Source organism: Linepithema humile, chromosome 8, assembly GCF_040581485.1.
Source record: "Linepithema humile isolate Giens D197 chromosome 8, Lhum_UNIL_v1.0, whole genome shotgun sequence".
Lineage (NCBI taxonomy): Eukaryota > Metazoa > Arthropoda > Insecta > Hymenoptera > Formicidae > Linepithema > Linepithema humile.
In genome coordinates, this window is record NC_090135.1 from 6,201,923 (window position 1) to 6,216,757 (window position 14,835).

A 14,835-nucleotide genomic window follows, 5' to 3' on the forward strand; every position below is an offset into this window, starting at 1 on the left:
TATTATCGTTATTACATAACATGTATCAAAATTTCTCTCTACATTATCCCGTTTTCTTATTGCCGATTACTTGATTTTAGTTGTATAGGTATGTAAATTAAATTAACAAGTAAGTTTATTATTGATTGTAAGTTTTATTATTGATCAATTGGTTTATATTATATTTTACAAGAATAAAATCGAGTTGTGCGTGTGTGTGTGTGCGCGCGCGCGCGCGCGCGCGTGTGTGTGTGTGTTACTGTAAATGTGAATAATTGGTTATTATGCATAAGACATTAATTATACATAATTACCAATAGTTACGGTAAATTTAATAAATTTCTATGATTATCGCTCAATGTATCATATTTACCGGTTATTATGAATAATTGCCAAATTAATTAAATTTACAGTAACATATACAAGAATATACATAAAAAACTTGTACATGTTTACAGATATGAAAATATAAGTAATAATATTTTTATTTATAATTTTAAATACGTATCCAGACAACACGCGTGTCTTAAAGACATTTAAAAGACGTTTGAAAAATGATAATCTCTTTCAGAAATCTTTAAAACATTTGTGTTGTCTGGATGGTCACAGTGGGAACAAAAGGGTCTATCAAATCGGTAAAAGAAATCATATTCGGCTACTAGTTATAAATTAAGCATTTTGGAAAAACAGTGATTTTTTCTAGACGAAACCTAGATGTACTTTTGTCACCAAGAAATACATATTAACTAAAGAAATAGTGAGTTCGAAATATCGACGATTGCAAATAATGAAAAATCGCACACCATATAATATGATAAAAACAACTTTCAGTTCATGTCTGACAGCTATGTTTTTAGATTTTCCATATAAGTTATTAAACATATTAAACACAAATATTTATATTACTTTCCGTCCTACTACTTTCGATATTTAAAATTTTTTGGCATAAGCATAGAAATATTCAAAATATATTATTTTATTCTTGACAAAAATTATTTCCTTGCAAGTTACATTGCATTTTCTCAAACACATTTTGTACATCCGAGCCGAGATTTTTTCAATGTAGACTGTAAGGCATTTAAAATTCTCAAATAATTTTCTGTACTTTTTTTTATTGTAAACCAAAAAAGACACATATTTACTTTAACAAAAATTTGCAATCTAAGAAGAAATAATTAAATTAAATAAATAATATTTAAACGCACGTAGACCAACAACCCCATAATTTTGAACTTGTTTTCCATACTCGTCTTTTCGTGTTTTAATTTTCCTTTCAACAGCATCAACTAGTCGCTTTTCTTTCAAATTAGTTTTTACGAATTCAAGTACCTAAGACAAATTCGATAATATCAACAAACCTAAAATATTTTCGCACTACAGTTTATGAGAGCATAAATTGTTGTGTTAAAGGTAATCGGTTGAGATATGACATGCATGTACATGAGAAATCAAATAAAAATAAGCTCAATATTTAATTAGCTAAGAAATGAGTGTTAATTCAGTTAGAAGAATATACCTTATTTAATTGCTCTACAGCATGTTGGTGCGTAATAATAACAATGAACATTGCAATTATTTCAGCTTGCCTGCAAAAAAATAAAGCGATAAATACTATTATTTATAATAAAAGGCAATAAAAATAAAAAGACGCGGGTGGATAACAATTATTTATATAAATATACAAATATATTTATAAAAAAATTATTATTACGTGTTGGAGATGAGCATAAGTGTATTATTGTTGAGATTTTGCAAAATAAAATCGCAAACTGTATCGTTTCTTGCATGCCTCGCAACGGTAAAAAGAAACATATAAGCACGTGTATTGTTGTGTTGTAACAAAAAATCATTAATCGAATTCAGCAGCAGATAATTAGAAATAACTACAGGATCTTCACTGCAAGTTAAATACTCTAAAAATTTTATATCATCAGGTGTTGCTGTCCATTTCTTCCATACAGCGTGCCAAATGGTGTTGTTCGCTAACACCAAACCATTACAATACATCCATGCTTTCCATTCTGATTGCGTTACAAAACTGCGTTACCAGAAAAATAGAATTTCTTACAAAAATTGAGCTTATTTTATAATAAAATAATTTATCCAGTATAGTATTTGTGTATATAAGGTAAACATATGTAATGCAACAAAAATTGTTAAATATAAATATTGTGGTGGTAAAACATCTTACGTGCCACTTTCGGAATATAGATCTCTTGTCATTTGCTCATTGGCTACTTCTCTGCATTCTTTATTACCAATAATACATGTCCATTTTACGGCTTCCTCTCTTAAACTTACAGTAAAATCGCTTTCGTATGGTTGTGGTTCGTATTCTATTCGATCCAGAACTCCACACAATATTTTTTTCATTTTTTCCTAAAAATTGGAAAGTTATATAAATTTTAATCTATTGTTATTTATAAAAGATATCAATGTATATTTACACATGTATAAATTTATTTTAACTTTCTTTACATACAACAAAATAATTCAAAATAGTTTGATTTTGTTGAAATATCATATCTTTTAGCGATATCTAAAACAATTTTTTCTCTTGCAAAATTTTGTCTGCAAGTTAGTTTTTGAATTATAATGGAAAATAATTTGCTACTCGCACTCACGCGCACTGTGATTGTGTTACGTTACTCTTATGATGCGTTGCACCGTCCCTGCCTGCTCGCTATACCGGACTCACGTATGTACGAGTAGCGAATTACTTTCAATTATATCTCAAAAACTAACAAAACACTTCGAACAGAATTTTGCTAAACAAAAAATTATTTTAGAAATCGCTCAAAAATCTGACATTTCAAGGACATCAGATTGTATTGATTCAACCTGTACAAATAATATTACGATGTAATTTTTCTTATAAAAATTTGCCATTACCTACCTTCAAGTCTTCAGCATTTTTAATTGAAACTATACGAGTCATATATTCAAAAGCTTTAAACATAGGATACCATACCACATAATTTGTTTCTAGTGACAAAAATGCAGAAATTTTCCAAAATGTAAAATAATCAAGTTGTTTATGTATAAGAAAGTGAAACGCATCATCTATAATTTGGACTCGATTCAAAACAGGTAGGTCGATATATTTCGCGGAATTTATGTAGTGCGCAAGTTTAAGCCAATTTTCAGTGTCATAATTAACACGATAATATCCTATTACAAAAAAGAAAGCTTTCATTATTAAAGTCTTTCGATAGAACTTATCAAGAAATAATTTTTAAATAATTTTTATTGTTTATGAATTATTTCCAAAAATTATTTATTTTTTAATAAAATACTATGAACAATTTGTTTTAAAAAATTGTAAAAGCAAATAGCATGAGAATGTGCGAATAGTGTGCAAATAGTGTGAGAATTTATGCTGGCGAGCAAGAGTGACATGTACGAGTGAGCGAGTGCATGTGTCACGAGCATTAGAGTGCGTAAGATTAAAAAAGCGAAAAAATATAAGGATAAAACATAAAAAGTGTAATGTTTTATATTTACCTGTTTGTTGTAAATTGACTATAATCCAATCGTTTTCATCAAAGTTTTCCAATATTATTTCCGATTTTTGCGGTGATAGCCAAAAGAATATATTGACAAAAATCTCTTCAAACTTTATGATTGATTTTGTCGTATATGTCACGAATATTGGAAGATGTTTGCTGTCCTCGTCAGAAAAATCAGAAGTGAGGTATGAGATTATCGTCTTGCCAGTTAAATGGTTTCGCGTGACGTACAGTACAGGATAACAATGTTTTTCCTTTATCCAAACAGATATAAGTTCTTTCATAGTAAGTACGCTTGAGTTATCTGGATACATATGTAAAACGATTTGCATAATGTTCCATAAATCATTTGTTTGATTATATCGGTAAAATAAAAAATTTTTATTAGAATATACACCATACGATTTTTTAATAAAAATTTTTTGTTTGCTGAACACAAAATTATTATTTAGTATATTATAATATTAATTTATATATTTGTATTATTATAATTTATATATTTGTATTATTATATTATTATATATTAGTATAATTAGTAATATTAATATAATTGTACATGAAAGATATGTAGGATGTAGCTTTTCGGATTTGGAAAAACTTTCTTCATCTAATCTTATATTTGGGATAAATTAAAATTGCTTTTTAAATAAGTAAATTTTGATAAATTTTATTGCTTTCTTCATGGATTGAAGGATTTTATTACAGTGTATAAAAAACTGACATACTCAACAATGGGTGATTTATTGGTATGTAAATTAATGTAAATTGACATACATAAAGTCAATTTTGAAAACAAGGAATTAAATTATAATCTACCTAGTTTTTTTATAAATGCCTTGCACACCAAAAGAAAATGGCATTATTCTATTATTAATATAATTATAATATAAATTTTTATTTTGAGTTTTTAACTTATTGTAACAGATAATTTCTAAAAACTAAATGGTATGTCGGTTTCGGTGATTTTCATGCAAAAATCAACTTTATGTTTACAATTTTATAGATTTAATATAACTCGATAGGTTTGAACCAGTTTATATTTATCCTTTTGAATTTTAGAATTTTAAATACATACATCATTTTTCTTTGATATTCAATTTTTGTAATTATTATCTAGCAAAAGAGATAAAAAGATATTCCTTACTGTTTGTTATTAATATATGTGCGGATACCAGTCCAAAACACATTAGCAGTCAACTGGTGTAACATGCGCCATATATTTGATGCTGAAACAATTAAAATTATAATGTGCTTGTCAAGTACTTTAAAATATATAAATTTCTAAAAGTTAAGATATATTTCTTTTATAATAAAATTTATCTATCAGTACATTGTATTTTAAATTGCATGTAGTTTAGTTTTTTATTTTTTTTTTACAAAATTAAAAAATTTGCATATTTAACGGTACTATTTAATTATAGTTACATTAACTATTTGTAAAATTTTACTTATATTTTCCCAACTTACGTTTTGTATGATCTAGAACAGTGCTCGGAATTAGTCTGAACATTTCAGCCGATTTCCGTGGTATACGCCTCCTTTCCTCTTCTTACCGCGCGCACCGCAGCCGCTAGGGCCAGCGCCGCCGAGCGTTAGGAGCGACACTATCTGATTATGAGTGGGTTCTTCTCCCTATTTATTAAAATTTTTAAAAATGTATTAAAATTTATTAAAAATATATTTTTTATTTTTAAATTTATTAAGTGGAAATATTTCAATAGATTTCCACGTCACCCATGAGATACTAATGCTGACGCGTTTTTTTTTTTAAGTGGTTTCCCCCGTAGACCTATTCCACTAAAGATAAAAAAAAATTCTTAATTTAAAAAAAAATATATATAAAAGAGATTTTCTTAATTAGATTTTCTTGGCTTTTTATGAGAATGAACAATTGATGCAATAATGTAGATAAAAACCACTTTTTGAAAAACGTGTCAGTATTAGTACCTCATGGGTGACATAGAAATCTATTGAAATATTTCCACTTAATAAATTTAAAAATAAAAAATTTATTTTTAATAAATTTTAATACATTTTTTTAAATTTTAATAAATAGGGAGAAGAACCCACTCATAATCAGATAGTGTCGCTCCTAACGTTCGGCGGCGCTGGCCCTAGCGGCTGCGGCGCGCGCGGTAAGAAGAGGAAAGGAGGCGTATACCACGGAAATCGGCTGAAATGTTCAGACTAATTCCGAGCACTGATCTAGAAGATAGCTAAGTGAATTAATTTTATTTGCATTGGAAGCAGTATCAAAGAGAAAAGATTCCTGTTGTGTTTCGACGATAAATAAATTTATTATGTCATAATACGGAACAATCTAAAAAATTTATAATAATAAAATAAATATTTGGTCAACAAATTACAATTTAAAGCAATACAGCACGACTGATCGTTGCAAATAAACATTTAAATTGCTTTTTTATTATAAAATAAATTATTTATTAAATAGTTATTAACAAAAAAAGTTTAATTAATACAACGTATATTTCTAACACTATGCATATTAAATAGGACAAACTTTAGCAGATTTATCTATTCAAATGTGGAATTATTGAATATATGGATTTTAGTCGTTACTCCACGTTTAAAAGTTTTCAACAATATAACAAGCTATTACTAATGAAAATTAGCACTTCAAATAAATATTTATCTAAATTTTACTGCCCAAGAGTTTTGAGGAAAGATCATTATACTGTCCTCATGTAGCAAATGTTCTTTTATTACTTTGATTAAAAAATATAAATTAAAATAAATTAATGTAAGTAAGTAAGTTAATGTAAGGTATGCAATTTCTGTTACCAATTCATAGCATCACACACACACACACACACACACACACATATGTTGCTACATGAATTTCTTTATTTGACATACAATGATGAAAATCTAATGAATTATTTGCACCAAATGCAAGTACTATGACGAACACATTGGTAACATATGTCAAGGTTCAGACGATTGGATCTGATTGTGCAAATCGAAATGCTTATCAAATATAGTATATCAATATTAAGAATTTAAAACCTGATTCAAGATAAACATTGCAAGAAATTTAAGAAAACCTTTTCTTGACCACAGTAACACATCATTATACCAAAGAGATACTATTTGATATGTTATTAAGTATGACACTTTCAATTTCTGCCCAACGGAATCTGAGTCATCGTCACGAATAATATCAACTTCTCTGAAAAATAATTTTAAATATGAAAAGTTCATCGACAATGTTTGCTGTAATTAAGCAATTTATTAAGTTTTTATATTGTAGATATGACAAATTATTACAACACCACAAAAAAATTTTTTTAAACGTATTAAAGATTTTTTTATCATAATCTTATAACAATTAGAAATAAAGTGACTTTTGACAATTTTGAGCTAGTTGATATTCTTATTCAATAATATAATAAGAGATTTTATAGCAGTCATTTTATTCATGCAACTTAAAACACACAGTTATTTTTCATGCTTCTAAAACTGAAGCTACACTAAAGTCTGATTTCACGTAAAGAATGATTATTTCAATTTCTAATCTGAACTAAAGGTAATGATGTCTTCTTAATGTGACGCAAGTAAAATTGTATATATATAGATTTTGGCTATTTCCTAATTTATATAAATTGACATAAAAATATGAATATCTTCCAGTTTTAAAATTTTATTATTCGATAGTTTTATATTTTTTATTTAACTATTATTTTTGATTAATTCTTTTTAGTTTTGAATATTATCTTTGTAAAATCAATCCCCTTGTCACAGTGATATCTTGTTGAATATCCCGAACTACAACATAGTCTACTTTTGGAAATTTGTCTATACTATTTTCACGTTTCATAGAATATAGGACTCGTTGTGCAATACATTCCGCAAATTTTAAACAATTTTCCATATTTCTTCTACCCCAAAATGTGACATTTGCAATCGAAGTAGAAAATTTAGCAAATGTAGTTATCACAATCTTTAAATGTTGAATGAACATTGAAGGTGATTTCTCAAAATGTGTCCACATCATGTCCACATCATGTTCAAGTTTGTCATTTTCTGTTGTTTGTATAAGCATATTTGATAAAGCTGTGTAATTTTTATAATGCTTGATGGAAATTTTAAAGGTGGAATTAAATGCCATCTTGTCCCAACATGAGAATAGTTGTCGAGCGGTCATTGTATCAACACCTGTCGCATTTAACCTATCATATTTTAACAATATGGTAAATATAAAATTTTAAATACAATTATACTCAAGAATCTTATACTAAGAATCTTATACTAAAAATTATATTACGGATAGACTAAAAAATATTAGGTATTAAAAAATTGAATCATAGTTTATAACACTGTACAGAATTTTTTGAATGTACTAAATTGACACTTATTTTGTTTCGACAAAATAATGTAATAAAATTATAGTTAATAATATTCTTTGTTAAATTTTCTTAAATTCATCGAGAACGGTCGTTGTGAAAAGTCGAATCACTAGCAAGCATTATTTGTAAATGTTATTGCGCTAAATTCTATAAACACCGTTCTCCGCGTACTTATTTGCGCGCTTTTTTTGTTGTTTTCGCGCCGACTTCGAGTTCGCATTACAAAGGACTCATATGTCCTCTATATTTATATGTATACTCTCGCTTTATCTGTACTTTAGATATCATAAATCTATCGAAACTGTTCCCCCTCCTTATATCTGTTTGTCAAAATTCACGGCTTGCCGTCTGCAGACGGCAGCAGTCGTCTCTCAGCGTTCGAAAGAAATAAATCGATTTACACGACAAGTTCTCCTCTAATCACCTTCCTATCTCGAGATATTTCGACGTCGCCAGTGCCGGAATCTCGCGTATCTCTCAACATTTTTGGTCCTTCGAGCCGGATTCGCGGATCGCGAGCGTAGTTCGCGCTCTCTCGTTACCGAAATTCTCGAGATTTACGTATTTCTCGGAAAGTGATTCGTCTAGTTTATCGATTCATCTATATCTCAAGGTTAATCGCATCTCTCTATCCCGCGTGTGAAAATAGTGTTGAACATCTCTCACCGCGGTTAAAATAAGTGACATCTCCATTTCGTTCAACGTTCAAATGTGATTGTGTGTATTGACTCTCGAACTTTTCATTATCAAGAATCGGCAGAATGACTCTCGAAGCCCTTCTCGATCGCCAGTATGAACTTTTCGGCCTCATCGCTCGCGCTTGCGAGAATCTACAAAAGCTCGGTCCTTCGAAGACCACTCGCGGTGCTGTTCAAAGTCGCCTAGCGATTTTAAAATCAAACTGGGAGAAATTTCAGGCCCAACACGAAAACCTATACAAGCTGAAATCGCCAGAATTGAAAAAGCTGGATTACATTGTCGATCACATCTACGAGCAATGTGAAGAAAAATTTGCCGAAGCTCAGGGCACTATGCTCACTATCCTCGACAGTTTTGAACCGCCAGCTCAACAAAATACAGCCGAAACTTCCATGAACTCATCGTCCGCATCGCATTCTCGACGTTTGCCTCGCATTGATCTACCGAAATTCAACGGTGATTATTCGCAGTGGAATCATTTTCGAGATCTCTTTGCTTCAATGATCAACGCGAATACTGATCTCTCAGCGGTCGAGAAACTTCATTATTTGAAGATGAGCTTATCGGATGAACCGGCTACTCTCCTGAAAAGCGTAGAAATCTCGAGTGAAGGATTTAATCGCGCATGGGATACCCTCGTCGCTCGATATGACAATACGCGTATCCTCATGGATGCTCAGCTCTCCGCTCTGTTTTCGATTCGCAAAGCAAAATCCGAATGTGCATTGGAAGTAAAACGCCTTCTCTGCGAGCTGAAGGAATCAATCGGAGCCCTCGAAACATTGGGCTGCCCAGTTCATCACTGGGACACTATTCTCATCTTTATGACAGTTCGCAAATTAGATGTCGAATCTGTAAAGGAGTGGGAAAAATCACTCGGAGCCACATCGCAAGCACCATCGTTCGCCGACTTCGAGAAATTTCTTCTCGGTCGTATTCTCACTCTCGAAGCCTTCGAACGAACAACGAATTCTCGGAAGCAGCACGCAAATTCGTCACGATCTTCAGCTAACGCTCGTGCATATACCACTGCTGTGATCGAGCAAAAGTGTGCGTTGTGCTCATCGACTCATTACATCTCCTCGTGTCCAAAGTATCTCGAAAAGACACCAGCGCAACGAAAAGAAGTTATCATCTCGAAAAATCTCTGCTTTAATTGTCTCGGGCCTCATCAAATGAAATCATGCCGTTCAACAAAGCGCTGTCGTCTCTGCCACAAGCAACATCACTCCACGTTACATTATCAGGCTAGTAACACATCGATCGGTGCATCAGCTGCACTCTCAGCCTCGTCGACGTCAGTCGCCAAGCCGATCACATCATCTCCGCCGGCCACTCATACAGCAGGTAATCATCTCCCAGAATCGGCTGCTCCTCAACGGAATACCGAACAAATCTCAAACTCCGCGACATCAAGTCACATCGCTCAATCGCGGATAATCCGTCGCACTCCGGGTCTCTTAGCGACAGCTCTCGTGAACGTCGTTTCATCAACCGGAGATCATTATCAAGTGCGAGCGCTTCTCGACCAAGGATTGGAAGTCTCGTTTCTCTCGGAATCAGTCGCGCAATTATTAAAACTCTCGCGTCGCGCCGCGGCTATTCCGATTCTCGGCATCGGTGCTCAAAGCTCAAGCGTATCAAACGGACTCGTTTCTCTCAAAGTGATCTCTCAAGTGCATAAAGAAATCTCTTTCGAAATCGATGCTCTTGTACTGCCAAAATTAACGTCTTATCTACCTCCCGCGCGTGTCGAATATACTCAGTGGCCGCACATTCAAGGTCTCAATCTCGCGGATCCAAACTTTGCCACGCCCGGAAAAATCGATCTAATACTCGGAGTGAATGTGCACGCTCTAATACTCAAAAACGGCATTCGTCGAGGAAATATCGGCGAACCCATCGCTCAAAACACGACTCTCGGATGGGTGCTATCAGGGCCCCTCTCAAACGATAATCCGAAGACCAACGCCATGGAACGAAACTCAATCATCGGTTTTCAGTGCTCTCTCGACTCTGAGCTCCTTGAGCTTCTCCAACGCTTCTGGACACAAGAAGAAATCACGCCTGCCTCTCAAGTCTCGATGTCTCCAGAAGAATCTCAGTGCGAAGAACATTTCAAAGTGACTCATTATCGCGACGTCAACGGACGATTTGTTGTACGCTTGCCGCTCAAAAAAGATGTTAGCGATTTTGGTGACTCTCGCTCTATCGCACTCAAGGCGTGGCATCGCATGGAAAGACGATTCGAATCGATTCCATCGCTCAAAAAACAGTATATCGACTTCTTACGTGAGTATCGTTCTCTCGATCACATGCGTCCCGTCGCATCAGACCGCGCTCAATCTCGCGAGTTTTTTCTCCCGCATCACGGTGTTACGCGTGAAACCAGCACGACCACAAAACTGCGCGTTGTGTTTAACGGATCGCAAAAAACAAATCGCGGTTTTTCGTTAAATGAGTGTCTCCTTATCGGGCCGAAACTGCAAACGGATCTCGCGGACATTCTCCTCCGTTGGCGACGGCATCGATACGTGTTCGCGGCCGATATCGAGAAAATGTATCGGCAGATCCGCGTACACGAAGAAGATTGGCCGTTACAAAAAATTCTTTGGCGAGACACTCTCGATGAAAAGCCTCAAGACTATGCATTGTGTACCGTAACGTACGGTCTCGCGTGTGCTCCATATCTCGCGCTACGCTGTTTACGGCAACTCGCTCTCGATTCCGATTCGACTCGCCCGCACGCTGCCGAAATTCTTCGTCGCGACACATACGTCGACGATGTTCTTTCCGGCGAAGAAAGCATCTCTCGGGTGAAGGAAAAAATCTCGCAACTAAAAGATACCCTCACGGCGGGCGGATTTACTCTCAGAAAATGGATCGCTAACGACTCTAATCTGCTCGACGATATTCCTGCTTGTGATCGCGAAACATCTTCGACGCTCTCAGTCAACGACAGTGCGATACATCATATACTCTCGGTGTGCTTTGGGAACGCCAATCAGACAGTTTCGTGTTTTCTCCGCCGTCGCTCACGATCTCGAAAAATTGCATTACAAAACGCTCAGTGCTATCGCTCATTGCGCGCATGTTTGATCCACTCGGGTGAATTACACCTGTCACAGTTACCGCGAAGATGCTCATGCAAGAGCTGTGGGCTATACGGCTCGACTGGGATGACGAGCTCCCGGAAAATTTAAAGTCACGATGGACAAGCTACGTCGCTCAACTCGAATACGTCTCTCGTCTCTCTATTCCACGTTGGTTTGGAACAAGTGTTTCGAATCTCGCAGTGGAAGTGCACGGTTTCGCGGACGCATCTCAAAGTGCAATCGCCGCTGTCGTTTATCTCCGCGTTCATAGTGACATTGACGACGCTCAAATTCAACTCATTTGCTCAAAGACTAAAGTTGCTCCTCTTAAACGAATGACAATACCGCGTCTCGAACTCTCAGCTGCCGTGCTGCTCGTGCGTCAAGCCCTCAAAATTCGCGAAGTGCTCGAACTACAAACCGCACCGATCCATCTCTGGACCGATTCGACGGTCGCTCTTACGTGGATCAAAAGTCATCCATCCCGGTGGAAAGACTTCGTACGGAATCGCGTCTCTTTTATTCAAGAGCTCTCAAACTCTAGATGGCATCACGTCTCCGGGAAGGAGAATCCCGCCGATCTCGCATCACGAGGCGTGACTCCTCAACGTCTTCAACAAGAAGAACTCTGGTGGGCCGGCTCTCATTGGCTTCAAAAGCATTCGACATCTTGGCCGTCTTCAACTCCGATTCTCGAGTCTACGGATAACCTCGAAGAACGGTCTCCGCAGTGTACAACCGCAATTGAAAATCATGAACATAATCTCTCGATGCTCGATCGATATTCATCATTGACGACCCTCCTCAGAATTACCGCATGGGTCCAGCGTGCTCTTCAACTCTTCCGGAAATCTGTCGCATCACGCTCATCTCTCGAGCCTCTCACTGTCGAAGAGCTAGAATCAGCTCTAATGCTGTGGGTCAAACTCACGCAAAAAATTTACTTCTTAGCCGAAATCAAAACCTTGAAGAGCCAACGATCACTCTCAACCTCGAGCTCTCTCCATCGTCTATCGCCATTCCTCGACAACGATGGACTTTTGCGTTTACGCGGACGTTTACTCCGGTCACAACTCAATCCAGCAGAAAAACATCCGCTGATTCTACCTCGAGAATGTCGATTATCAATTCTCGTGATGGATCATCATCATCGAAAGACTCTACATGGCGGACCGCAATTGACGTTATTATCGATTCGTCAAAAGTTCTGGATCATCGGAGGTCGCGTTCCTGTTAGAGCTTTCATCCACAAGTGCGTAATCTGTGCTCGTCATCGTGCTACTACTGGTCAACAAGCTGTCGGACAGCTCCCAGCATCACGTGTCGTCCCGTGCCGACCGTTCTTAAACTCTGGAGTCGATTATGCCGGCCCATTTACTCTCAAAACTTTTCGCGGACGAGGCTGCAAAACGTACAAGGGATATTTCGTCATTTTCGTTTGTTTCAGCTCGTCTGCGATACATCTAGAAGTCGCTACAGACTATTCTACAGACGGTTTTCTGGCGGCATTCAGGCGATTCACCGGACGACGAGGCATCTGCTCTACTCTGACTAGTGATTGCGGCACGAACTTGATCGGTGCCGACGCAGAACTCAAACGAATGTTCACGGCCTCTTCTCGCGAGTGGGCTCACATCGCTAACGTTCTCGCCAATGACGGAGTGAGGTGGAAATTCAATCCACCCTCCGCCCTCCATTTTGGAGGAAAGTGGGAAGCTGGGGTAAAATCCGTAAAATTTCACTTGCGGCGCGTTCTCGGCGACGCTCTCCTCACCTACGAGGAACTTACAACGCTCTTGGTGCAAATCGAGGCGATTCTGAATTCGCGCCCGCTAACTGCTCTCTCAGATGATCCGTCGGACCCTACCGCCCTAACGCCTGGACACTTTCTCGTCGGCTCAACTCTCGCCACCGTGCCGGAACCCTCACTCCAAGAAATGCCTCAAAATCGGTTGTCGCGTTGGCAACTATTGCAACGCATGAAGGAATCATTCTGGCAACGATGGTCGTCAGAATATCTGCAACAGCTACAGACTACCTTGAAACAATATCGACCTCAAGATGCCTTTCAGAAAGGCGCGCTCGTTCTAATCAAGGACGAACGGTTCCCTCCATCTAAGTGGCCTCTAGCACACATTACTGACGTGCACCCTGGAGTCGACGGACTTATTCGAGTCGCCACAGTGAAGACAGCTACCTCCAGTTTCCAGAGACCAATAGTGAAATTGTGTTTGCTGCCGATCGAAAATCAATAAATAAAAAAAAAAGGGGAGGGGGACTTTACGCTACCCGCTCTCATATATTATCTCGATATTTCGTCTACTACGAGTAGACAAGGCGGGCGGAATGTTTCGACAAAATAATGTAATAAAATTATAGTTAATAATATTCTTTGTTAAATTTTCTTAAATTCATCGAGAACGGTCGTTGTGAAAAGTCGAATCACTAGCAAGCATTATTTGTAAATGTTATCGCGCTAAATTCTATAAACACCGTTCTCCGCGTACTTATTTGCGCGCTTTTTTTGTTGTTTTCGCGCCGACTTCGAGTTCGCATTACAAAGGACTCATATGTCCTCTATATTTATATGTATACTCTCGCTTTATCTGTACTTTAGATATCATAAATCTATCGAAACTGTTCCCCCTCCTTATATCTGTTTGTCAAAATTCACGGCTTGCCGTCTGCATACAGCAGCAGTCGTCTCTCAGCGTTCGAAAGAAATAAATCGATTTACACGACAAGTTCTCCTCTAATCACCTTCCTATCTCGAGATATTTCGACGTCGCCAGTGCCGGAATCTCGCGTATCTCTCAACATATTTCTACATCTTAAAATCAAGAATTTTGAAATGCAGTATTGAATTTACTTCAGTAGTATTATGACCATTTTTTGTATTATGCAGTTCTTGGAATGTCATCTGGTTAATGCATGTACTTAATAAATATATTCTTTATACTATAATTTTGTTTTAAATACTTTTTTAACTTACATATTGTCCAATATTTTGTTGGAGAATAAAGATGTAATAAAGTATTCTTTGGTATAATTTATGTGACGTATGTACCCTATCATTAAAGTATATTTTCCAGGTGGTAAAGATGTTTGCAATTTTGGAGTCTTGGTAAAATCAATCATAAACGAGTTTAGTTCATTAATAAATGAATATTTTGGAACATAAATTTT

The 14,835-nt window shown here is 36.1% G+C and overlaps 1 protein-coding gene across 1 annotated transcript; it reads left to right on the plus strand.

The window, feature by feature from the left end:
• The first annotated feature begins 8,616 nt into the window (after positions 1–8,616).
• Positions 8,617–13,904, plus strand: LOC105668127 (uncharacterized). The gene is made up of 2 exons (XM_067360864.1): positions 8,617–11,515; positions 11,683–13,904. The coding sequence occupies exons 1-2, from the start codon at positions 8,617–8,619 to the stop codon at positions 13,902–13,904; spliced, it is 5,121 nt and encodes a 1,706-aa protein (XP_067216965.1).
• The last annotated feature ends 931 nt before the right edge of the window (positions 13,905–14,835 follow it).

Bases quoted from the DNA above. Each gene is read 5' to 3' on its own strand.
- LOC105668127 (XM_067360864.1), top strand. From the start codon at position 8,617: ATGACTCTCGAAGCCCTTCTCGATCGCCAGTATGAACTTTTCGGCCTC. The intron at 11,516-11,682 runs GTGCGATACATC...CACCTGTCACAG, and splicing joins GACGCTCTCAGTCAACGACA to TTACCGCGAAGATGCTCATG.